This window comes from Delphinus delphis, chromosome 6 (assembly GCF_949987515.2).
Source record: "Delphinus delphis chromosome 6, mDelDel1.2, whole genome shotgun sequence".
NCBI classification, from domain to species: domain Eukaryota; kingdom Metazoa; phylum Chordata; class Mammalia; order Artiodactyla; family Delphinidae; genus Delphinus; species Delphinus delphis.
The window spans coordinates 51557571-51584737 of NC_082688.1; the positions used below are offsets into that span (position 1 = coordinate 51557571).

Sequence of the window (27167 nt, forward strand, 5' to 3'; positions counted from 1 at the left end):
GTTGCAATGGTAAATGGGAGTGTTTTCTTGATTTCACTTTCAGATTTTTCATCATTAGTATATAGGAATGCCAGAGATTTCTGTGCATTAATTTTGTATCCTGCCACTTTACCAAATTCATTGATTAGCTCTAGTAGTTTTCTGGTAGCATCTTCAGGGTTCTCTATGTATAGGATCATGTCATCTGCAAACAGTGACAGCTTTACTTCTTCTTTTCCGATTTGGATTCCTTTTATTTCCTTTTCTTCTCTGATTGCTGTGGCTAAAACTTCCAAAACTATGTTGAATAAGAGTGGTGAGAGTGGGCAACCTTGTCTTGTTCCTGATCTTAGTGGAAATGCTTTCAGTTTTTCACCATTGAGGATGATGTTTGCTGTGGGCTTGTCATATATGGCCTTTATTATGTTGAGGAAAGTTCCCTCTATGCCTACTTTCTGCAGGGTTTTTATCATAAATGGGTGTTGAATTTTGTCAAAAGCTTTCTCTGCATCTATTGAGATGATCATATGGTTTTTCTCCTTCAGTTTGTTAATATGGTTTATCACATTGATAGATTTGCATATATTGAAGAATCCTTGCATTCCTGGGATAAACCCCACTTGATCATGGTGTATGATCCTTTTAATGTGCTGTTGGATTCTGTTTGCTAGTATTTTGTTGAGGATTTTTGCATCTATGTTCATCAGTGATATTGGCCTGTAGTTTTCTTTCTTTGTGACATCCTTGTCTGGTTTTGGTATCAAGGTGATGGTGGCCTCGTAGAAGGAGCTTGGGAGTGGTCCTCCCTCTGCTATATTTTGGAAGAGTTTGAGAAGGATAGGTGTTAGCTCTTCTCTAAATGTTTGATAGAATTCGCCTGTGAAGCCATCTGGTCCTGGGCTTTTCTTTGTTGGAAGATTTTTAATCACAGTTTCAATTTCAGTGCTTGTGATTGGTCTGTTCATATTGTCTATTTCTTCCTGATTCAGTCTTGGCACGTTGTGCATTTCTAAGAATTTGTCCATTTCTTCCAGATTGTCCATTTTATTGGCATAGAGTTGCTTGTAGTAATCTCTCTAGATCCTTTGTATTTCTGCAGTGTCAGTTGTTACTTCTCCTTTTTCATTTCTAATTCTATTGATCTGAGTCTTCTCCCTTTTTTTCTTGATGAGTCTGGCTAGTGGTTTATCTATTTTGTTTATCTTCTCAAAGAACCAGCTTTTAGTTTTATTGATCTTTGCTATTGTTTCCTTCATTTCTTTTTCATTTATTTCTGATCTGATTTTTATGATTTCTTTCCTTCTGCTAGCTTTGGGGTTTTTTTGTTCTTCTTTCTCTAATTGCTTGAGGTGCAAGGTTAGGTTGTTTATTCGAGATGTTTCCTGCTTCTTAAGGTGGGCTTGTATTGCTATAAACTTCCCCCTTAGAACTGCTTTTGCTGCATCCCACAGGTTTTGGGTCGTTGTGTCTCCATTGTCATTTGTTTCTAGGTATTTTTTGATTTCCTCTTTGATTTCTTCCGTGATCACTTCATTATTAAGTAGTGTATTGTTTAGCCTCCATGTGTTTGTATTTTTTACAGATCTTTTCCTGTAATTGATATCTAGTCTCATGGCATTGTGGTCAGAAAAGATACTTGATACAATTTCAATTTTCTTAAATTTACCAAGGCTTGATTTGTGACCCAAGATATGATCTATCCTGGAGAATGTTCCATGAGCACTTGAGAAAAATGTGTATTCTGTTGTTTTTGGATGGAATGTCCTATAAATATCAATTAACTCCATCTCGTTTAATGTATCATTTAAAGCTTGTGTTTCCTTATTTATTTTCATTTTGGATGATCTGTCCATTGGTGAAAGTGGGGTGTTAAAGTCCCCTACTATGAATGTGTTACTGTCGATTTCCCCTTTTATGGTTGTCAGTATTTGCCTTATGTATTGAGGTGCACCTATGTTGGGTGCATAAATATTTACAATTGTTATATCTTCGTCTTGGATCGATCCCTTGATCATTATGTAGTGTCCTTCTTTGTCTCTTCTAATAGTCTTTGTTTTAAAGTCTATTTTGTCTGATATGAGAATTGCTACTCCAGCTTTCTTTTGGTTTCCATTTGCATGAAATACCTTTTTCCATCCCCTTACTTTCAGTCTGTATGTGTCTCTAGGTCTGAAGTGGGTCTCTTGTAGACAGCAAATGTATGTGTCTTGTTTTTGTATCCATTCAGCCAATCTGTGTCTTTTGGTGGGAGCATTTAGTCCATTTACATTTAAGGTAATTATCGAGATGTGTGTTCCTATTCCCATTTTCTTAAGTGTTTTGGGTTCGTTATTGTAGGTCCTTTCCTTCTTTTATGTTTCTTGTCTAGAGAAGTTCCTTTAGCAGTTGTTGTAGAGCTGGTTTGGTGGTGCTGAACTCTCTCAGCTTTTGCTTGTCTGTAAAGGTTTTAATTTCTCTGTCAAATCTGAATGAGATCCTTGCTGGGTAGAGTAATCTTGGTTGCAGGTTTTTCTCCTTCAACACTTTCAATATGTCCTGCCACTCCCTTCTGGCTTGCAGAGTTTCTGCTGAAAGATCAGCTGTTAACCTTATGGGGATTCCCTTGTGTGTTATTTGTTGTTTTTCCCTTGCTGCTTTTAATATGTTTTCTTTGTATTTAATTTTTGACAGTTTGATTAATATGTGTCTTGGCGTATTTCTCCTTGGATTTATCCTGTATGGGACTCTCTGTGCTTCCTGGACTTGATTAACTATTTCCTTTCCCATATTAGGGAAGTTTTCAACTATAATCTCTTCAAATATTTTCTCAGTCCCTTTCTTTTTCTCTTCTTCTTCTGGAACCCCTATAATTCGAATGTTGGTGCGCTTAATGTTGTCCCAGAGGTCTCTGAGACTGTCCTCAGTTCTTTTCATTCTTTTTTCTTTATTCTGCTCTGCAGTAGTCATTTCCACTATTTTATCTTCCAGGTCACTTATCCGTTCTTCTGCCTCAGTTATTCTGCTATTGATCCCATCTAGAGTACTTTTAATTTCATTTATTGTGTTGTTCATCGTTGCTTGTTTCATCTTTAGTTCTTCTAGGTCCTTGTTAACTGATTCTTGCAATTTGTCCATTTTATTGTCCATTCTATCTCCAAGATTTCGGATCAACCTTACTATCATTATTCTGAATTCTCTTTCAGGTAGACTGCCTATTTCCTCTTCATTTGTTAGGTCTGGTGGGTTTTTATCTTGCTCCTTCATCTGCTGTGTGTTTTTCTGTCTTTTCATTTTGCTTATCTTACTGTGTTTGGGGTCTCCTTTTTTTCAGGCTGAAGGTTCGTAGTTCCTGTTATTTTTTGTGTCTGTCCCCAGTGGCTAAGGTTGGTTCAGTGGGTTGTGTAGGCTTCCTGGTGGAGGGTACTAGTGCCTGTGTTCTGGTGGATGAGGCTGGATCTTGTCTTTCTGGTGGGCAGGTCCACGTCTGGTGGTGTGTTTTGGGGCGTCTGTAGACTTATTATGATTTTGGGCAGCCTCTCTGCTAATGGGTGGGGTTGTGTTCCTGTCTTGCTAGTTGTTTGGCATAGGATGTCCAGCACTGTAGCTTGCTGGTCGTTGAGTGAAGCTGGGTGCTGGCGTTGAGATGGAGATCTCTCGGAGATTTTTGCTGTTTGATATTATGTGCAGCTGGGAGGCCTCTTGTGGACCAGTGTCCTGAAGTTGGCTCTCCCACCTCAGAGGCACAGCACTGACTCCTGGCTGCAGCACCAAGAGCCTTTCATCCACAGGGCTCCTTAATTTGGGATGATTCGTTGTCTATTCAGGTATTCCACAGATGCAGGGTATATCAAGTTGATTGTGGAGCTTTAATCCGCTGCTTCTGAGGCTGCTGGGAGAGATTTCCCTTTCTCTTCTTTGTTCTCACAGTTCCCAGGGGCTCAGCTTTGGATTTGGCCCCGCCTGTGCATGTAGGTCGCTGGAGGCCGTCTGTTCTTTGCTCAGACAGGACGGGGTTAAAGGAGCCGCTGATTCGGAGGCTCTGGCTCACCCAGGCCGCGGGGTAGGGAGGGTCACGGAGTGCGGGGCGGGCCTGCAGCGGCAGAGGCCGGTGTGACGTTGCAGCCTGAGGTGCGCCGTGCGTTCTCCCGGGGGAGCCGTCCCTGGATCCCGGGACCCTGGCAGTGGCGGGCTGCACAGGCTCCCCGGAAGGGCGTGTGGCTAGTGACCTGTGCTCGCACACAGGCCTCCTGGCGGCGGCAGCAGCGGCCCTAGCGTCCCACGTCCGTCTCTGGGCTCCGCACTCCTAGCCGCGGCTCGCGCCCGTCCCCGGAGCTCTCTCAAGCAGCGTTCTTAATCCCCTCTCCTCGTGCACCAGGAAACAAAGAGGGACGTAAAAGTCTCTTGCCTCTTCGGCAGGTCCAGACCCCTCCCCGGACTCTCTCCCGGCCAGCCGCGGCGCACCAACGCCCTGCAGGCTGTGTTCACGCTGCCAACCTCAGTCCTCTCCCGGCGCTCCGACAAAAGCCGGAGCCTCAGCTCCCAGTCCCGCCCGCCCCGGCGGGCGAGCAGACAAGCCTCTCGGCTGGTGAGTGCCGGTCGGCCCGATCCTCTGCGCTGGAATCTGTCCGCTTTGCCCTCCGCACCCCTGTTGCTGTGCTCTCCTCCGCGGCTCCCAAGCTCCCCCACTCCGCCTCCCGAAGTCTCCACCCGCGAAGGGGCTTCCTAGTGTGTGGACACTTTTCCTCCTTCACAGCTCTCTCCCGCTGGTGCAGGACCCGTCCCTATCCTTTTGTCTCTGTTTAGTTTTTTCTTTTGCCCTAACCAGGTACGTGGGGGGTTCCTTGCCTTTTGGGAGGTCTTAGGTCTTCTGCCAGCGTTCAGTAGGTGCTCCGTAGGAGTTGTTCCACGCGTAGATGTATTTCTGATGTATCTGTGGAGAGGAAGGTGATCTCCGCGTCTTACTCTTCCGCCATCTTCCCGGAAGTCTCTATTTTTGTTTTTATTTCCATTTTTCTAGGAGATGGGTCAAAAAGGATCTTGCTGTGATTTATGTCATAGAGTGTTCTATGTTTTCTTCTAAGAGTTTGTTAGTGTCTGGCCTTACATTTGGGTCTCTTTAATCCATTTGGATTTATTTTTGTGTATGGTGTTAGGGAGTGTTTTAATTTCATTCTTTTACATATAGCTGTCCAGTTTTCCCAGCACCACTTATTGAAGAGGCTGTCTTTTCTCCACTGTATATTCCTGCCACCTTTATCAAAGATAAGGTGACCATATGTGCGTGGGTTTATTCTGGGCTTTCTATCCTGTTCCATTGATCTATCTTTCTGTTTTTGTGCCAGTACCGTACTGTCTTTGATTACTGTAGCTTTGTAGTATAGTCTGAAGTCAGGGAGCCTGATTCCTCCACCTCCGTTTTTCTTTTTCAATATTGCTTTGGCTATTTGGGGTCTTTTGTGTTTCCATACAAACTGTGAAATTTTTTGTTCTAGTTCTGTGAAAAATGCCATTGGTAGTTTGATAGGGATTACATTGAATCTGTAGATTGCTTTGGGTAGTAGAGTCATTTTCACAATGTTGATTCTTCCAATCCAAGAATATAGTATTATCTCTCCATCTATTTGTATCATCTTTAATTTCTTTCATCAGTGTCTTATAGTTTTCTGCATACAGGTCTTTTGTCTCCTTAGGTAGGTTTATTCCTAGATATTTTATTCTTTTTGTTACAATGGTAAATGGGAATGTTATCTTAATTTCACTTTCAGATTTTTTCATCATTAGTGTATAGGAATGCAAGAGATTTCTGTGCATTAATTTTGTATCCTGCTACTTTACCAAATTCGTTGATTAGCTTTAGTAGTTTTCTGTAGCATCTTTAGGATTCTCTAGGTATAGTATCATATCATCTGCCAAGAGTGACAGCTTTACTTCTTCTTTTCCGATTTGGATTCCTTTTATTTCTTTTTCTTCTCTGATTGCTGTGGCTAAAACTTCCAAAAGTATGTTGAATAATAGTGGTGAGAGTGGGCAACCTTGTCTTGTTCCTGATCTTAGTGGAAATGGTTTCAGTTTTTCACCATTGAGGACGATGTTCACTGTGGGTTTGTCATATATGACCTGTATTATGTTGAGGAACGTTCCCTCTATGCCTACTTTCTGGAGGGTTTTTATCATAAATGGGTGTTGAATTTTTTCAAAAGCTTTCTCTGCATCTATTGAGATGATCATATGGTTTTTCTCCTTCAATTTGTTAACATGGTTTATCACATTGATTTGCGTATATTGAAGAATCCTTGCATTCCTGGGCCAAAGCCTACTTGATCATGGTGTATGATCCTTTTAATGTACTATAGGATTCTGTTTGCTAGTATTTTGTGAAGGATTTTTGCATCTATGTTCATCAGTGATATTGGCCTGTAGTTTTTTTGTGACATCTTTGTCTGGTTTTGGTATCAGGGTGATGGTGGCCTCATAGAATGAGTTTGGGAGTGTTCCTCCCTCTGCTATATTTTGAAAGAGTTTGAGAAGGATACATGTTAGCACTTCTCTAAATGTTCGATAGAATTTGCCTGTGAAGCCATCTGGTCCTGGGCTTTTGTTTGTTGGAAGATTTTTAATCACAGTTTCAATTTCAGTGCTTGTGATTGGTCCGTTCATATTTTCTATTTCTTCCTGGTTCAGTCTCGGAAGGTTGTGCATTTTCAAGGATTTGTCCATTTCTTCCAGGTTGTCCGTTTTATTGGCATATAGTTGCTTGTAGTAATCTCTCATGATCCTTTGTATTTCTGCAGTGTCAGTTGTTACTTCTCCTTTTTCATTTCTAATTCTATTGATTTGAGTCTTCTCCCGTTTTTTCTTGATGAGTCTGGCTAATGGTTTATCAATTTTGTTTATCTTCTCAAAGAACCAGCTTTTAGTTTTATTGATCTTAGCTATTGTTTCCTTCATTTCTTTTTCATTTATTTCTGATTTGATCTTTATGATTTCTTTCCTTCTGCTAACTTTGGGGGGTTTTTTTGTTCTTCTTTCTCTAATTGCTTTAGGTATAAGGTTAGGTTGTTTATTTGAGATGTTTCTTGTTTCTTGAGGTAGGTTATATTGCTATTTACTTCCCTCTTAGAACTGCTTTTGCTGCATCCCATAGGTTTTGGGTTGTCATGTTTTCATTGTCATTTGTTTCTAGGTATTTTTTGATTTCCTCTTAGATTTCTTCGGTGATCTCTTGGTTATTTAGTATTGTATTGTTTAGCCTCCATGTGTTTGTATTTTTTACAGAATTTTTCCTGTAATTGATATCTAGTCTCATAGCGTTGTGGTCGGAAAAGATATTTGATATGATTTCAGTTTTCTTAAATTTACCAAGGCTTGATTTGTGACCCACATATGATCTATCCTGGAGAATATTCCGTGAGCACTTGAGAAGAATGTGTATTCTGTTGTTTTTGGATGGAATGTCCTGTATATATCAATTAAGTCCATCTTGTTTAATGTATCATTTAAGGCTTGTGTTTCCTTATTTATTTTCATTTTGGATGATCTGTCCATTGGTGAAAGTGGGGTGTTAAAGTCCCCTACTGTGATTGTGTTACTGTCGATTTCCCCTTTTATGGCTGTTGGTATTTGCCTTATGTATTGAGGTGCTCCTATGTTGGGTGTGTAAATATGTACAATTGTTGTATCTTCTTCTTGGATTGATCCCTTGATCATTAAGTAGTGTCCTTCTTTGTCTCTTCTAATAGTCTTTGTTTTAAAGTCTATTTTGTCTGATATGAGAATTGCCACTCCAGCTTTGGTTTTTTTTTTTTCTTTGCAGTATGCGGGCCTCTCACTGCTGTGGCCTCTCCCGTTGTGGAGCACAGGCTCCGGACGCGCAGGCTCAGCGGCCATGGCTCACGGGCCCAGCCGCTCCGCGGCATGTGGGATCTTCCCGGACCGGGGCACGAACCCATGTGCCCTGCATCGGCAGGTGGACTCTCAACCACTGCGCCACCAGGGAAGCCCCCAGCTTTGTTTTGATTTCCATTTGCATGGACTATCTTTTTCCATCCTCTCACTTTCAGTTTGTATGTGTCCCTAGGTCTGAAGTGGGTCTCTTGTAGACAGCATATATATGGGTCTTCTTTTTGTATCCATTCACCCAGTCTGTGTCTTTTGGTTGGAGCATTTAATCCATTTCCATTTAAGGTAGTTATTGATATGTATGTTCCTATTACCATTTTCTTAATTGTTTTGGGTTTGTTATTGTAGGTCTTTTCCTTCTCTTGTGTTTCCTGCCTAGAGAAGTTCCTTTAGCATTTGTTATAAAGCTGGTTTGGTTGTGCTGAACTCTCTCAGCTTTTGCTTGTCTGTAAAGGTTTTAATTTCTCCGTCAAATCTGAATGAGATCCTTTCTGAGTAGAGTAATCTTGGTTGCAGGTTTTGCTCCATCATCACTTTAAATATGTCCTGCCACTCCCTTCTGGCTTGCAGAGTTTCTGCTGAAAGATCAGCTGTTAACCATATGGGCATTCCCTTGTGTGTTATTTGTTGTTTTCCCTTGCTGCTTTTAATAGTTTTTCTTTGTATTTAATTTTTGATAGTTCGATAAGTATGTGTCTTGGCATGTTTCTCCTTGGATTTATCCTGTATGGGACTCTCTGTGCTTGCTGGACTTGAATAACTATTTCCTTTCACATATTAGGGAAGTTTTCAACTATAATCTCTTCAAATATTTTATCAGTCCCTTTCTTTTTCTCTTCTTCTTCTGGGACCCTTATAATTCGAATGTTGGTGCATTTAATGTTGTCCCAGAGGTCTCTGAGATTGTCCTCAATTCTTTTTCATTCTTTTTTCTTTATTCTACTCTGCAGTAGTTATTTCCACTATTTTTTCTTCCAGGGCACTTATATGTTCTTCTGCTTCAGTTATTGTGCTATTGATCCCTTCCAGAGAGTTTTTAGTTTCATTTATTGTGTTGTTCATCAGTGTTTGTTTGCTCTTTAGTTCTTCTAGGTCCTTGTTAAACGTTTCTTGTATTTTCTCCATTCTATTTCCAAGATTTTGGATCATCTTTACTATCATTATTCTGAATTCTTTTTCAGGTAGACTGCCTATTTCCTCTTTATTTGTTAGGTCTGGTGGGTTTTTATCTTGCTCCTTCATCTGCTGTGTGTTGTTCTGTCTTCTAATTTTGCTTAACTTGCTGTGTTTGGGGTCTCCTTTTTGCAGGCTGCAAGTTCGTAGTTCCCATTGTTTTTGGTGTCTGCCTCCAGTGGGTAAGTTTGGTTCAGTGGGTTGTGTAGGCTTTCTGGTGGAGGGGACTTGTGCCTGTGTTCTGGTGGATGAGGGTGGATCTTGTTTTTCTGGTGGACAGGACTGCATCCGGTGGTGTGTTTTGGGGTGTCTATGGGCTTATTATGATTTTATGCAGCCTCTTTGCTAATGGGTGGGTTTGTGTTCCTGTCTTGCTAGTTGTTTGGCGTGGGGTGTCCAGCACTGTAGCTTGCTGGTCGCTGAGTGGAGCTGGGTCTTGGCATTGAGCTGGGGATCTCTGGGATATTATCACCGTTTAATATTATGTGGAGCTGGGAGGTCTCTTGTGGACCAGTGTCTTGAACTTGGCTCTCCTACCTCAGAGGCATAGCCCTGACGCCTGGCTGGAGAACCAAGAGCCTGTCATCCACACGGCTCAGAATAAAAGGGAGAAGAGAAGGAAAGAAAGAAAGAAGATAAAATAAAATAAAATAAAATAATTAAAATAAAAAATAATTATTAAAAAATTTTTTTGTAAAGTAATAAAAAAAGAAAGAAGAGAGCAACCAAACCAAAAAACAAATCCACCAATGATAACAAGTGCTAAGAACTGTACTAAAACAAAAACAGACAGAACCCTAGGACAAATGGTAAATGCAAAGCAATACAGACAAAATCACACACAGAATCATACACATACACACTCACAAAAAGAGAAAAAGGGAAAAATACCTATATATCGTTGCTCCCAACGTCCATCACCTCAATTTGGGATGATTGGTTGTCTATTCATGTATTCCACAGATGCAGGGTACATCAAGTTGACTGTGGAGGTTTAATCCGCTGCTCCTGAGGCCGCCCGGAGAATTTTTCTTTTTTGTTTGCACAGCTCCTGGGGTTCAGCTTTGGATTTGGCCCTGCCTCTGTGTGTAGGTCGCGGGACGGCATCTGTTCTTTGCTCAGACAGGACAGGGTTAAAGGAGCCGCTGATTCGGGGGCTCTGGCTCACTCAGGCCAGGGGGAGGGAGGGATATGGATGCAGGGCGAGCCTGTGGTGGCAGAGGCCAGCAGGACGTTGCACCAGCCTGAGGCGCGCCATGCGTTCTCCCGGGGAAGTTGTCCCTGGATCCCGGGACCCTGGCAGTGGCGGGCTGCACAGGCTCCCTGGAAGGGGGGTGTGGATAGTGACCTGTGCTCGCACACAGGCTTCTTGGTGGCGGCAGCAGCGGCCTTAGCATCTCATGTCTGTCTCTGGGGTCCGCACTTTTAGCCGCGGCTCGCGCCCGTTTCTGGAGCTCCTTTAAGCAGCGCTCTTAATCCCCTCTCCTCGTGCACCAGGAAACAAAGAGGGAAGAAAAAGTCTCTTCCCTCTTCGGCAGGTCCAGACTTTTTCCGGGACTCCCTCCCGGCTAGCTGTGGCTCACTAACCCCCTGCAGGCTGTGTTCACGCAGCCAACCCCAGTCTTCTCCCTGGGATCCGACCTCCGAAGCCCGAGCCTCAGCTTCCAGCCTCGCCCGCCCCAGCGGGTGAGCAGACAAGCCTCTCAGGCTGGTGAGTGCCGGTCGGCCCTGATCCTCTGTGCGGGAATCTCCCTGCTTTGTCCTTCGCACCCGTGTTGCTGTGCACTCCTCCGCGGCTCCGAAGCCTCCCCCCTCCGCCCCCCGCAGTCTCTGCCCGCGAAGGGGCTTCCTAGTATGTGGAAACTTTTCCTCCTTCACAGCTCCCTCCCACTGGTGCAGGTCCCGTCCCTATTCTTTGTCTCTGTTTTTTCTTTTGCCCTACCCAGGTACGTGGGGAGTTTCCTGCCTTTTGAGAGGTCTGAGGTCTTCTGCCAGCGTTCAGTAGGTGTTCTGTAGGAGTTGTTCCACATGTAGATGTATTTCTGATGTATTTCTTGGGAGGAAGGTGATCTCCACGTCTTACTCTTCTGCCATCTTGAAGATGTATCTTCTACAATCTTATTTTTAAAAGAAAGTTATAAAAGCAGAGTCTAAGTCCCAAATCTAAAGGGGGCTGGCCTTGAGCAAACTTAAAATCTAACACCCCTCTGTTCAGCACCCTTCCTGCCAAGAAAAAGACCATGATAAAGGAAGCCCCTACCTTTTAAGTTGTTGTAATACAGTTCAGACCAGACTTCTTTTTTTTTTATGTTTTATTGGAGTATAGTTGATTTACAAAGTTGTGTTACTTTCTGCTGTACAGCACAGTGAACAGAGTAGAGCTTTTCTGTGGAGACCTAAGTATGTGGACACAGTCTATCAAAAATGCTCCTAAAGTAAAATTTTCTCAGTGTGAAAAATACGAAGAAGATTGGAGAAGGGATTCCCCGTAAGATCTCTTAGAATAGAACACTGGGTGGAGAGGAAACTCATTGGGCATCTCGTCTCTTCTTCCCTCATCCACTCCCAGCAGGAGCTCTGCCGCTGGCCTGTGTGGCCCTGCCCACCCCTCCGGTGTGCCAGGCAGTGTGGACAGAGCCTCAGAGTGACTCTGGCATCTTGCCAATGACAGGAAATTCTGAACTGGCCTGCAGAGAGAAAACCTCTTTCTTGGCCACGAGATCAGCCTTCATGGCCATGAGACATTTTCTGGTAGAGTCAGAGATGTGGCATTTTCTCCATATCTGGCAAACCCTTTCCCTCCCGGGTGTCGGGGGAATCCTGCGGCACACAGTGGGGGAGGCAGGGAACTGGGAGCAGAAACTGTTTCCAGGAACAATGGCAGGTGCCACGTGTGTGAGGTGGGGGCTGCCGGGATGCCATCAGCTGCTCCCAGGGACCGCACAGCGAAGCCTGCGCTTTACGTGGCAATCTTCAGATCCAGTTAAGACCTTTCCTTGGAGGAGAGTCTAAACTCCATAAGTACTGTGCCAGCAGCACCCTCATTCTCATCCCGTTGGGACCCTGAGCTCCTTCTCTGCTCTGCAGGCTGCTCTGACTTCCCAGAAACTTTTTTGGTGCTGTGTCTCCTTTCGTTGCTTGGAATTCCTTTCTCTCTCCTTCGCTCTCTCCTCCTTTGTTTAAAAGCCTTCTACCAGGAAAACCTTCTCTGATCCCTTAAATTCTCCCTTGCTCATCAACACAGAGAGGAAGCTCCTTGAGGGCAGGGTTAGGCTTTTGCTTATATTCTGGGCATTCCCTGCCCAGCACTTTGGGAGCTGCTGCACACAATAGATGTGCTTGTTACTCACTGAGCTTCTCAGTGGCCGCAGGGCAGCATGTTTCAAATCTCGGCAGCTCCCTTGGGACGCCTGAATTGTTTCATTTTCTCCATCAGTCCTCCATATCTCTTGCTTGTTTTCTTTGATCTGGTCATCTCTCTTTCTGTCTCTCTCCCTCCCCCCCCCCCCCCCCCCCCCCGCTTTTGGTCTCCCCCAGATCCCTTTGCATCCCACACTGACTTTCACACACCTTTGAAACAAGCCTCTCTGAGTTTTAAAGGCCAACCTCAGGTTCACTTTGTTATGCAAAGCCTTCGCCCTACAAAGAAAAGTGACATTGACGCATTCCTCCACGACCAAATTACATTAAAAAAAATATTCCTTGGGAAAGAAGAGAAATGGGCTGTAACGTATTCCCGCCTTGTGGTTGAGAGTGGAGAGTGATGTTAATGAGCCAGCATCTGCAGAACTTGTACTTTGAAGGCTGGACTTAATTTCGCCCTCCTGGCCACACAATTTTTGTGTTTTCCCATAGCCTTAGTCAGTCTCTCCTTCTCTGTGTGTGTTTCAGAATCCCCCCTTACTGCTGGGCCTTGCAGCATCAAGGAGAATGTCTTTGTCCCCCAAAGTGCGGCAGGTTGCCTCGCACACACAGGCGCTCAGTAAGTTTAGTGCTCTGAGCGTGAGTTGTTTCTCCGGAATCAGGGGAAGGTGGCAGCTGTGATGATGCCCCTCGTCCACCATCACGGTCGACACTTAGTGGTGTGAACAGTAGGCACACTGTCGCCTCAGTCATCAGGCCTCTCCTGCGCTAGCTCTGTTTTAGCTCGGAAAACCCACCCAATCCGTTGGTCAGGATGGTGAGCTTTTCTTCTCGGAGTTGGACGAATGCTCCGAGGGGCCAGGCATCAGCTCACAGACCGACTTTTCTCCCCATGTATCAACGTTTTGGGTTCTTTCCCTTGTAGGGGAAGAGTCCTGAGGCTGATTTCTCAGTTTTCCCTAAATCTAGGAAATGTCAGGAGCTGATTAGTCTGGACATAGGGTTGCCCTGCGGTGAAGACTGCTTAAAAACAGGGAGCTGAGGAAGCCACCTGTTCCAACTTGTTCCAGCGAGCGGCACCCCACTGTCTCCTCCAGATTCCATGACATGTCATCAAACAACATTGTCTTTTCTTAAGACCTTAATTTTCCTTAAAAAAAAAAAAAAAAGAATGGAGACAGTGACTTGTACTTTTGCTGTACCTTCCTACCACTCAGCACAACATGTTAGTAGATGGCGGGTAATTTTGAGATCTTGGTTAACATTCTGCCTGGTTAACACTTAAAACTAGAAGCTAAGTAGGACAGGCACCACGCAAGGGATGGGGTTATGAAGAAAAATAAAACCCGGTACACATAAATCTACCACTTACTTGAGATGGCTGTGAATCATAAATTTTGGTTTCCTATGTGATCTTTCATATAGAAAACTGGGGGGTTTGGTTTTGTCGTTGAAAAGGGAGTATGGCTTCAGGTTTGCACATAAAGGACACAAAGTGCAACAACTCTGGGAATCTTGACACCAGACAAGAGTGGGAGAAAAAACCTTCACATGCCTTAAAATGAATTACTGGTTAACTACTATTAATATGCCATGGGCCCGGAGACCAGCATATAACACTGCAGGATCAATAAGGGTATTTATCATGTGTGGGTATTGATATCTCAGGAAGGAGTGAATCATATTTCACGCTGCATATGTTAGCGCAAAAAAAAAGTAGCAGAGGAATTGGGAAGCCTTATCAAAGAATGGGACGTGTTGAAGGTAAATAAATGTACACAGCCACAAATCAGACCATTGCAATAAGAAGACATCGATTCTATAGGCAACGTCTCTGCAAACGTCTCTGTTGGATGATTGCTGCTGGTCATTTTTCCAGATAACATACTTCTCTGGGCACTGCTTCCTTTCTTAGCTGTTGAACCCAGACCTGCTGATCTTTCTTCCTTACAGCAGACAGTAGGACTATTCCAGTCATAAGTAACAACACTTAAAACAGCTGGCTTCGTGCTTTCATTTGCATCTTGGCAGAGGACTTAGGGGTTGATAATTCCTATTAAGGAGCAACCCCATTTTCTTGGAACAGTGCCACTGTACTTTCTCTTATGAATATCATTGTTAAGTCACCTTGACCAGTTTTGTTTTTTGTTTTTTTTTTTTGCGGTACATGGGCCTCTCACTGTTGCGGCCTCTCCCATTGCGGAGCACAGGCTCTGGATGCGCAGGCTCAGCGGCCATGGCTCACGGGCCCAGCTGCTTTGCAGCATGTGGGATCTTCCCAGACCGAGGCACGAACCCGCGTCCCCTGTATCAGCAGGCGGACTCTCAACCACTGCGCCACCAGGGAAGCCCAGACCAGTTTTTATTCTAAAAAAAATAAAGAGTGAGATCCAGCTTAAGAATTTTCAGCAGACTCATTAAGGTGTTTGCTTTTCAGTGTACTGCTCTGGTCTTTGTAGTTAGTCATACTGGCCTTGTGGTTTAAAGCACACCCACACACACATCCTATTTCAAATTTTGTATGCTTTATATATTTTGTGGCTTGTGAGTTGGAAATCTTTCAGGTTTACAGTCAGTTAATAGTGACACTTAGCGTGACTTACCAGCTCAGCGGTGAAGAGACTGTCTCCAGTTACTCTTTGGGAAATTCTGCTGTAGCAGAGGTTGGAGAGGTGGCACATCCTGCTTGTATTCTTACTCTGGGCGAGAGCTACATGTTCCTTCTCAAACTGGAGTGAGTAAAGCATGATCACTCAGCAGTGGAGCAAGGACCTGGAAGGGGAGCTGGGCAGCATCCCTGGTCCCTGGATGACAGGTGTTAGTAGTGTAATGTGGTTGTTTGAAGGGAATTCCCGGAAAACCAGACATGCCAGTAATTTTCATGTAGTTCCTTTTTTCTCTTTACTGCAGCCTCCCTGTGCGAGCTTATAGTTACCTCATCTGGCCTGGAGAATTTAAAGAGCCTCTCCATTGTAGTCTATAGACCACATACATATCTAGAAGAGACTGTTCTAGCCTAGTCTGTTCTTCTGCCTTCTTATTCTAGATCCTTCTTTTGTGCTTGCATCAGACTGATTTTCCTAAAACATTTTTATGTTACTCCCTTGCCCTGAAAACTCATCGACCCCCTAGAGCTTGAGGGGCAACCAGAAGCCCTTGGCTGGGATCCACATGCAAGGCATTCCACAGTTTGTCCCAAAAGTAAGTTTCCAGTCTTAGCATCCGCTGTCCCCTGACGTGACCTCTACACTCCAGCCAGGCTCATCTGGTCACTGTCCCTGGAACACGTCTTGTCCTTTTCCTCCTGCATTATCCTGTTGATATTATTCTCCTCTCTTGATTGCCTTGCCACCCTCACCATCTCTGAATCACCTCCATCCTGACTCACGTCTCCACTGCCTTTGCTGATGGTGACATCTGCCTATACTGTCATCGTGGCCATTGGATCATTACTTGTAGGATTCTCGGTCTACACCTAATTTTCCCGAATAGATGGGACCCTCTTAAGAAGAAATGAAACATTTTGAATATTTCTTTGTGCCTTTTACAATGTCTAGAGCAAAGCTTTGGACAGTTGTTACATGATAACTAATGAATTAATCAAATATAAGTACCAAAGTACACCTTAAGGGGATTTCCCTGGCAGTCCAGGCCTTCCAATGCAGGGGGTGCGGGTTCGATCCCTGGTTGGGAAGCTAAGATCTCACATGCCTCGAGGCCAAAAAAAACCCAAAACATATTTAAAACAGGAGCAATACTGTAACAAATTCAATAAAGACTTAAAAAAAAATGGTCCGCATAAACAAAAAATTTTTTAAAAAATCGGCCACACCAAACAAAAAAACACCCTAAGATCAAGAGTAAATGATTTGTGCATTACTTGCTTCTCTTGATAGTCCAGAAGCCTTATGAGGAATAGTATAGTTTGTCACTATACTAGCACTTGAAAGGGTGACTTAAGCTTTTGTGGTTAGAATCAATGAAGAAAGCCTGGGTGTGAGCCCTGAAAATCAGAACCATCTGGCAGCAGTATACACACAGTACCCACAGCTTGCGATCCAAGCTCTGCAGTGATTTCTGTAGAAGCCCGACGTCTTTATTCAGTGGAATTCATTTGTGTGCTCTCACTTGGTAGCCAGTCAGGGCTGTTCACAATCATGCAGCCAGGAGTCACATATTTTTAGGGATAATTTATAGAGCAGCTGCTTTGAATCATGAAACGAGTGGTTCTCCATCTTTTGAGCGCATCAGAACCTACCGAAGGCTTTGTTGTAACTCAGGTTGCTGGGCCAGCCCTCAGAGTTTCTGATTCAGTGGGTCTGGGGTGGGGCCGAGAATGCCCATTGCTACAAATTCCCAGGTGATGGCAATGCTGCTGATTCAAGGCCCACACGCTGAGCACCGCCGGATTAGACACATAATTGGACGCATGTTTATCTCAGCCTTGGGAAACTTCCACTTACTGGTAGCACACACATAAAGTCTGGGAGGCATCAAGATGTTTTGAACATTGACCAGGCATTTTAATTTGGAACTTTAAAATACGGTTTAGTGGTTTATAAAATAAGAATTTGGTCGTTCCACATGTCCCTGGAATGGATGCCCTCTCCTAGTGCTTTTTAAAATGTCACTGTTGGAGAGTGCTTAAACATTTTAAGAGTCTAAAATATTTAGGCATTTACTCTCATAAAGCTCACATGATTTTTATTGTTTATTTAAATGCTAGTATGAATCGAAACTTTTCCAGCATGTATCTTAATTTATTCTTAAAGGTCATTATAATTTGAAAGAGGGAGTAAAATATGGGCAAGTAGAAAAGTGATCGCATTTTAATTAATTACAGTCGTCTGTAGCAAAACAAATCCTTGCTTTGACCTGATGTAGCATTTTATTTGAGGTTTACTCCGAAATTTATTGAAGCCATGCTCTTGGTACTTTGAGGATTATTACTGACAACATTTTGTTTCTGGGTAAACTAAGGCCTGATTAATGGTCCTAACTAAAGTTATGATGTAGAAATTCATGAACCTGTGCCCTGATCTGAGAATGCTCCTGTCTTTGGGTTTCTGTTTAATTCTTTGCCTCCTACTGTATTTTGTTTTCTTTATCAAGAAGCTTGCTTTTGAAGGGCAGGCCCTAGGGGTATCCAGTGTTTTTCAACAGCAGGGATGGGAACGAACGTCTGAAATGCCTTCCTAAATGCCTATGAGATTGTATACGGATGTCCCACTAATGCTTATGACTGGGTGGTAAGAGTATGTCATTCATTCCTCTTCTGATTTAAATAACTATATAATTTATCATTTTTTGTGAAACTTGTATTGCTTTTGCAATCAGGTTAACATAAAGACATGACATTGAAAACAAAAGAGTTAGATACAGACAACCATCTATTTTGCCACTACATTGGTGTTTAAAATAAGAGATAGACCAGTGGGAAAGTTCAGGAGGAAAGAATTGCAGGTGCCTTCTCCAGACAACAGGTAGAGTGATGGAATTGGAACTTCTCATCTCGCTAGCTGGGAAGAGGAGGAGAGAAGAAAGGAAAGAGATGTATAATAAGAGAGTGGCCCTGACAGTGCATCGCCAGGAGCCTGAGGTGGACGGACTTGCTATCCTGTCAGAGAAAAGAGACTTCAGTGCTGACTGGAAAATGAGGCTGTAGAAACACATTTTGTTGTAGATCTGTCCCAAACCTTCCAGAGCATGCACGTTTAGTCATGCCTCCCCCGCATTCAGTCAGAGGACACTTTCTGAGCACCTGCTCTGGGCCACGTGTTGCTAGTCCTGGGAATTTCTCTCCACAGGCTTCTCCCTGCCTACGTGTGTTCAGCCCTTCTCTGTGTTTTAAAAATGAAATAACAATATCTTATTACTCCCTGGAGCTTCTAGTTTTTCCTCGTATTTATTTTGAGGACAGGGTACTTGAAAAAACACTGTTCATTGATCCCTTCTGCAAATATTTACCCCCAGGTGTCCGGCAGTGTGCTCAGCACGGCGGGTGCACGGTGGCGCTGCTCGCTGGGTCGTCCCTTCTGACCAGAGAGAAGGCTCTTCACCGTATTCATCTGTTTCCTCATCGCTCACTTGCTCCTTTATCTCTCGAAGGCTTCTGCTTCTCCAACACTGTGCTAAAAGCACAGGGCCCTAAAGACCCAGCCCTCTATGGGTCTTTTCCAGAACGAATTTTGCTTGATCTCTTAGCGGGGTTGACACTGCAGCCTGCCCCTCTGCCATCCCTGTCGAATTTGTCCTCTGTGGCCTTGCGTTCTCTCCTCCATCCTCCAGGGTTCTGGCCTTGGCGCTCTTTTCTCCTTTCAGAACATACTCTTCCGTAACAGCTCCCTCCTCTTCCCGGATGCAGCCAGCATCTCCCTGCGGTGACTTCTGAATCTCAGCTTCCAACCTCAGCCTCTCCCATGAGTGCAGGTGTCGACTTTCTCGGCCTGGCTCCTCTCCCCCTTGTCCGCGCCCCTCTGGCCCCTTGCGTGATGAAGCCGACTTACCACCTGCATCTCTGCTGCCACCCCAGGCCTCCTGCTCTTCCTCTTTGGCTTTTCCTGCGTCTCTGCGTCCTGATGCCCCTCAGTCCTGCAGTTCTCTTGAGCTCATCTCCCCCGTGTCTCTGGTATTTGCAGTCTGCTGAGTCTCTCCCTGACGGCTTCAGTGGCTGCCTGGTGGCTCTCCCTGCCTCTGGGCTCTCTTCCCTTTGCTTGTCTTAAGATTTGCCGTCAGTTGAATCACTCCAAAGCACAGCTCTGATCCTCTGTGCTCCTTGCTCAGATATCCTCAGTGGTTCCCACCACAGCCTGGAAAGAGTTCAGAGAGCTGGTCTGAGGCTTCCCCTTGCCTGGCTGCAGTCGGCCTATCAGACTGGCCCTCTTTTGCCCTTTTCGCAATTCTTAACCCGACAGCCCTGTCCATCACTCTCAAGGTCCCCTCCCACTTTCCTGCTTCCATCCCTTTGTCTTTGCTGCCCTGTTCTCAGTACTCTCTTTTTCTCATTTTCACCTATTTCCTGCTCCTCTTTTAAAGTACAATGCAGGTACAGTTTTTTTCTGTGACGGTCTCTGTAATTCCTTTCTAGGTTGCATGTCATCTTTCCAGCCTTTGAGTTTCCATAAAAGTTTATGGGTGTTCCTGTATGAGAGTCCTTGTTATAATTTGTAATCCCGTCGTCCATCCTATACTGTAGACTCCCAGTGGGCAGGGGCAACCTTATACCTTGCAGCCATTTTAGGCACTTGGCCAACTCTTAGAACATTGTTTAATAAATGTCTATTGGAGAGATGACTTAGGAGTCCATTCAATTGTTTATTGGAATTGACAGCTTAACATCTAGACCCTGGGTCGGCAAACTTCAGCCTGCGGATCACTTTGGCCCACTGCCTGTGTTTGTGAATAAAGTTTTATTGCAACACAACCACGCAGCAGCCTGTACATTCTGCAGAGGAATGGCCACCAAGCCTAAAAGAGTTACTAACTGACCTTTTACAGAAGTTTGTCTCCCAGGGTCTATACCATTGTCCAGACTTCAGGATTCGGTATCAGCGGTTAGAAGGAAGGGAAGGAAACGATGTTTTCTTAAACTCTTAGCCTCTTGCTTTGGCTCTCGGATATATCTGTGTGGACATACACATAGAAAGGGCACTAGGATTTTTTTATTACTTTATTTAAAGTGAAATACAGTTGATTTTGTTGTAAGACTGTTGCAGACAGCCAAGTTAACTAGATTTGATCTCTAATTTCTTGACATTAGGGTAGGAATGTCTAGGTAGAAGTTAGACCTGGTCAGGCTTTATGGGATTAAAATGACCCCTGCCTAAAATGTTTTTGGTATTCTCAGTAAAAATAATCACCAAGGGTCTGCCAGCTGTGCCGCCAGAGTTACGCCAGCCTCAGGAACCCTGCTGTATTCCGACTGCAGGAGCAGTAGCATGCCCAGGTGCCTTGGTCTAAAACTCTGCAGATCTTGAGGAGGAAGGCCATACGCTGGCAAGGTTTAGAGGTAAAGTTCTGTAGGCCCCCATATTAATACCATGTTGTCTTTTTCTTTCTTTCTGTTTTTTCTTAGTAGAGGGCCGGGTGGCCATCCAGGATATTCCTGCTGCCACCAGCAGAGGGCACGTGGAGAACACACCTGACCTCGTTTCCGACTCCACCTACTACAGCAGCTTCTACCAGCCGTCTCTGTTCCCTTACTACAACAACCTGTACAACTACCCGCAGTACTCCATGGCCTTAGCCGCTGACTCCCCCTCCGGGGACATGGGAAGCCCTCTCGGGGGCTCCCCTGTGAAGAACAGCCTTCGGAGCCTCCCAGCGCCTTATATGCCCGGTCAAGCGACAGGAAACCAGTGGCAGGTAAGATGTTAGCAGAGCGTGAACTGGGTATGTGAAAACCGCGCACGTAAGCACACACTCGCAGACGCGCACGCCCAACTCAGCACACATGTGTGCCATTATGCAAAACGCGTAGAAAGTTTTCACTCTACCCATAACATCATTTAACCCCAGAGGTTGACTGCAAGGAATTGTAAAGAAATCTGGATATATTTGTTTCTGTTTTCAAATTTTACCTTTCTCATTCCTTCGATGTCATTTTGCATAAATACCCAGTTGGCCAGAATCAGCTTCACAAGTGGCTTATGTAAGAGGCCACATCTCCTCTAGGCTTATCCCCACGGCTTTAGAGCCGCTTAGAAAATGCTGGCTGTGGTCTTCTGGGTGGCAGTAATCCCAGTGATGAATTTCGATCCTGGACGGGAGATGTGTTCTGATCTGTATGTTTGCATGGAAGGAAGGTGAGAGAAGAACTAGGTCACTGCTGTGCTGGGCCCACTTGAGAGCATTTTCAGCTGGGAATGGAGGTCAGTCTTTCATATGCTAAGTATGTGCTTCTGAAATAGTGTGCCATCGAGAGCTTTTAATATTGGGGATAAAACAAAGCATTTTGCGTTATCAGGGAGTGTTTATTCAGCACTGTTCCGCTTCCTCAGTTTTCACCATTTCTATCATGCCAGTGTATCAGCAGCAGATTCAAGGCCTGGAAAGCATTCACAGGCTGGATTACCGTGTTGTGGGAATGTGCATACGCATGAGCACTTAGACTCTGCTCCTCCAAGCACCCCTCCAGCTGTAAGATACCAATTCTGAGAGAACAGTTCTCATTTGGATGCCTTTACTGTGCTTGGGCTTTCCCAGCTAGGCTTTGATTCCAGCACAATGCAGCGTATGTATGTGGGAGTTTAGGGTAATTGACCTTCTTATGCTCACTTTTAAAAAATGTGCATTGACGTTTTCCTCAGAGCAATTCTGTTCCATTTTGCATTTGTAGATGTGGGGAAGTTGTGGATACTCACATCGCCCCATTTTTTGGACTCTCACACTAGCCTTAGGGATCTGACTTCCTCGGCGTGGTAACGTGTCAGCTTTAATTCCCTGGGCTAATCATCTTCATAAGTTTTCTATACATTTTAATTTTAGAATCAGACTTTTTAAAAAGGCGTTGGAACTGAGAGGTGATATGAGTATAAAGGAAATGCGATGATTTATGGATCTTCCAGCTGGACCCCTACAGGCCTTTCAGAGTGCCAGTTGGATTTTATGATTTGGGGCAGGTTTTAGGTTGATTTCTGTTAGAGACTGTCCTCTAAGAAAGGAGAAAGAAGTAGCTTATAGTTCTTAAAAACCAGCTCATCCTACAGATTCCCATGAGCCAGGGACGACTGCTGGAGTATCCTGGTTTTCTGGCTACTTCCAGGCTTTAAGGAGAAATTAGGGAAGGTCTCTGAACCTGTTGGCTTATGAGGAAAAGGATGAGAAAGAAAATTCTTAAGTGTCTTCTGAAAGAAAGAGAGCTCACACTCAGCGGCATCAGAAATCTTCTAAGTTAATTGACCCCCCGCTCTGTCAAGACCTTTCCAGTGGCATAAGATGGCTGACACACTAACGTTTGTTCTTAACTCCACCTGGAAGACCTGGGGAGGGGGTAGCAGAAGACTTGGATTTGCTTGGAGGTCTCTTGCCAAGGTCCACCCTCTGGGGGACCCGGGACAGCCAAGAGGAGACATTCTCTTGGGTAGCAGCGTTGCCTGGTATTGGAGCGCTGCCTCAGCCGCTGTGTACGAGGAGAGATCCCCCTAAGGGCAAGTTCTTGTACCCCTGCTGCCAAGGGTGAGAGGAAGAATGTTACCCAGACTTTCTTAGTCATGTGGGGGGCCTGCAGTTTGGATGCTGCTGGCGCCTTCTCTAGAACCACCGCTTACTAGACGGGAGAGAGGGGCCCCTGGTTAGAGGCCCAGGAGAGAAGCCAAGGCCTCATTTAACATAAGAGCTTGTTTTCAAGGAGGTCTGGGCTCAATCTGTTTCCTAGTCAGTTTTCACCATTGGTAATATATTCCCATCTTAACAGATTATTTTGCAGACATTTTACAAGTCTGTGGATTAATCTTGTAACCAGATCTGATCCCGAGCTTGACTTACAACCTTATAGTCACAGCCACAAAAATTATTTCTCTTGGAAATAAACTCTAACGTGAAAAATATAAGAGCCGACATGCATATAAGCCATCATTTTGCAAAAGGACAGGTGAAAGTCAGTCCAGTGATGGTCAGTCAGTCCCGTGATGGTCAGAGCCGAAATGGATCTTACAGAGGTCCCTTTCACTGAGATCTGGAGCTGGGGTATCTGCTCAGCACGCACAGCACCCACAGCTAGTTGATGACAGAGCCTTGTCCAGAAACCAGACCTGTAGATTGAGGGAAACAGTACTGTGTGTTTTGAGACACATGGAGTCTGGCGCTTGGAGTTCTATATTCAATTCTAACTTGTGATTTAACTGTTGTGTAGCCTTGAGGAAAATACTTAACCCTCTGAAACTCAGTTGTTTTGTCTGTCAAGTGGGCATAGTACCACCTTCACAGAACTGTTGCATGAATACATAAGGCAGCATAATGACTGAAGTGTATGTGGAAGTTTCTGTGTGTACCAGCAAATGCTATGCTGATATTAACTTCTTGTGAATTTATTTCATTAACCATTATTTTCTCTTGGCCCTGCTCTTTTCTGAAATCTGTTTAATTTTCAGCCTTTTGTTCATATGTATTTTAGTTAGCTACCTCCGATCTCCTTTGTAATAAGATGGGGTATACATAATGCACATTTTTGTTATTATTGAAAGACCATGACATGTGAATATGGACCAAGTATGAATGTATACGGAATAATTTTTATCAGGGATGGGGAAGAATTTGATCTACTTAGGAAATTGAAAACTGGAAGCATAGATAAAGATTATGGCGTAAAATATGTTTATTAAGGTGTATGTGTTATAAAGAAGTATTAAATAGAAAACACCTACAAATAATACTTATAACCAATGTTTAAGGGATAGGAACTGTACAGCTCACTTTTTCACCAAGTCACTATGGCAGAGGTATAGGGAACAGTGATCTGGGGCAGGGCCTCCTCGTGACCTTGCTATTCCTATTGTTTCAGGAGGGCGCCCTGGCTCTGCTCTTCAGACGGTGCCTTGCCTCCTTCTGGTGGAAGCCTCCTGGGGAGGGCAGGGGAGGGATCCCCTCTTGGTTGTAGCCATGCTTTCCTGTCTCCTTTTGGAAGGTGCCCCATAGCTGTGCCTGGAGGGCACTGAGCTGGTCTCTCTCACTGGACCTTCCCCCCAACCCGGTCTGACCCCAGCTCTACCTGAAGGGCCTGAATCTTAGGCAACATCTCCTCCATCTACTGTCTTGACTCTGTTGCTAGGACCCGACTTCCCTCCTAACTCTTCACCAGAGCGATAACTTTCATGTTATCCTCCTTCCCTTGGTGCTCTGGGTAACAGTGTGTTTGGGGGGAGCAGCGTGCAGAACAAAGAGCTCCTTTGTGATTCCTAGAAAAAATCGACTCTTGGGGCTTCCCTGGTGGCGCAGTGGTTGAGAGTCCGCCTGCCGATGCAGGGGACACGGGTTTGTGCCCCGGTCCGGGAAGATCCCACATGCCGCGGAGCGGCTGGGCCCGTGAGCCATGGCCGCTGAGCCTGCTCGTCCGGAGCCTGTGCTCCGCAAGGGGAGAGGCCACAACAGTGAGAGGCCCGCGTATCGCAAACAAACAAACAAACAAACAAAAAAATCGACTCTAGTGGAGATTGTTATAATTTTTTAAAGCCAGACTTCTTAGAGATTAGTGGGGAGGGTACTGAATTATTTACAAAAAGAAATCATTGACTTTTTATTGTAGAGTTGAGATTTCCTGTAAGTCTCCCTATAAAGTCATGCAAGCCACAGATGATTATTGAGCACCTACTAAGTACAAAACCTAGTTAAAGGAAAAGAAAAAGCTAGAGCAGTCAACTGGGCCAGCATCCCAGAATCCCAAGGCTTTTTCCCAAGTGTTGATGCCCTGCGTGCATGCTGAGAGCTGCTTTAATTGCTTTGGGTCTGTCTCCAGCCTCTGGAGATTTGTGGCCCAATCACAGATTCCTGTCATGTTGTGAAACAGGAATAACGTTTGTGACACTGGAACAAACTCACGATGAATGGCTGGTTCCACTGACCAGCAGCTCAATTTCACTTCTGCGTTTAATTGCCTGCAAAAGCTGTTTATTGCCTGGTGCACTCCTTCAAGGCAACATTACCTCTTAAATAAACATGTTGTACCAGGTTGACAAGGGAGAGGTACATATCAAGTGAGCAGAAATAAATATGGGAGGACTCCAAGCTGTATCTGGGATCCTCCTGGTGGGCACCCCCTTGACTGGCTTTTCTGAAGCTTGTGCCACCAAAGGTGGAGACAGCCGTTCCAGCCACAGTTGGGGTGTGGTCACATGGCAGCAGAGGTGATTCCTTCCTTCTGGTCATTCTTTGGGGCTCAGTCTGAAGTGTCTCAAGATACGGTGGCCCGTTTATGATTATGCACCTCACTGGAATGCATTCGATTATTAGATAAACATGCATCCAGGTCCCACCATGTGCTAGGGATCTACCACTGAACCAAATGGACAAAAATGCAAAAAGTCGGTCTTGGGGGAAGGCTGTTATCACCTGGTACATGAGAAGGAGGTTGGGGATCATCTAAGTGCCCTGGCTTTGAAACTGAGACACAGGCAGGCAGGAAGTCAGAATCTGACCTAGGCCTTGGAGCCCAGAGAACGGCGCCCCTTGTGGGCATTACTGGGATGCGGCCCGTCAGGGCACTTGGAAACGCCGCCCCTGTTGACTGGGCTGCCTGCCCACTGTTGTTCTCCATCCTGTACGAGCAGCCTGCGGGAGCCCTGGCTTTCACACTGCCTCCTCTTTTTATGGTCGTGGTTCGGTCGAGCTTGTTAGCTTGAAGAGCTGAGAAGTGACTTCTGGCGCGTGTGCAGTGTGGGCACAGCTGCAGCGCCTCCACGTCTGTGCCCTAGGGTCTCCCAGGAGGGTCCAGAGGTAGGGTGGGGGGATAGGAAGCCAAGGCTTAAACCGGGCTCCCACTCCCAGGGACACAATTATAATAGCCAACTATTAATTAGTTCGTCCATTAATTTTTAATATTTCTAAATTTTAAAAAACTACGTCAGAGAGAAGGTAGTAGAATGCAAAATCCACATCAATTTTGATGACAAAGTAGGGGACTTCAGATAAATCTTGTGCTCACCTCAGGCCCGTAAGCTGCACCACCAGGCCCCCAGGGTAATGTGCCTCTGGTCACCTCAGACTACTGGGTGATGCTGGCTGAGAAAGAGCAAGTGACTCCCTGAGGACATGGGGCCTTTCTTCTCTGGGTGAGGTGCTCTCTCTACAAACACTCAGGTGATCCACTAGGCTGCCCCTCCAATCCCATCGCCCTCTTTGGCGGCTGAATGAACTAGCCCTGGCTTCCCTTCTTAGAGCAAACTGGTTATTGGCCACTATTTGTTGGTGAGCAGACACTGACAAGCTTTTTCCTCTGGAAAGAAAAAGTTTTCAAGCATGTAGAAGAGGAATTTGTAAGGCTGCATTCAGTTTAAAGCATGTAAAGGAATCTCTTTCCTCAAGAAAAGGAAATTCAATTAGATGTGGTATTTGCCTTGGGCTATTAAGGCTAACCCCCCCCAATTTGTTTTTTAAAAGAGAATTACAGAGACATACATTTCTGTTGATGTTGCTATAATGTGGTGTATTTATTTTGTATCCGTCTACTTTTGTGAACTGTTAATTCTAATAATTTTGTAGATGCTTATTTTAGGGTTTCTAGATTAGATAGTCATTTCATAGAAAAATATTGATACATTTTTCTTCCCCCTAAATACCTCCAAGTTCTAATTTATGTTCTTAGTGAATTATTCAGTTTAGATACCAGTGGTGGACAGCTGGTGTCATCTTGTTCCTTATTTTACTGGGAATGTGTTTTGCACTTCACTGTCCTGAATGCAGGCTGTTACCTATGCTGGTTTACAGAGAAATGAGGAAAAAAAGGACAAGGGTTTTTTTCTTACAGCTAAATTATTCAATTCAAAAAATTGTTTTTATCGGGCCCATCCCTTTCCAACACTTTTTTAATGAAACGAGGATTTTTTTTTCATAAATGCCCTTACTTGGCAATATAAAAAGTTGGCGACTCTGTTCCTGTCTTCCCTGCCTCCTTTTTAAAAAGTTGTACTAGTGGGCTTCCCTGGTGGTGCAGTGGTTGAGAGTCCACCTGCCGATGCAGATGCAGGGGACACGGGTTTGTGCCCCGGTCCGGGAAGATCCCACATGCCGCGGAGCGGCTGGGCCCGTGAGCCATGGCCTCTGAGCCTGCGCGTCCGGAGCCT

The 27167-nt window shown here is 44.7% G+C and overlaps 1 protein-coding gene across 1 annotated transcript in view; it reads left to right on the plus strand.

Moving 5' to 3' along the window:
- Window positions 1-27167, plus strand: part of DMRT1 (doublesex and mab-3 related transcription factor 1) — a 113629-nt gene that overhangs the window by 31362 nt on the left and 55100 nt on the right. The window contains exon 3 of the mRNA XM_060013433.1: window positions 20471-20757. Within this exon, the coding sequence (XP_059869416.1) occupies window positions 20471-20757 (287 nt within the window). The remainder of the gene's footprint in view (window positions 1-20470; window positions 20758-27167) is intronic.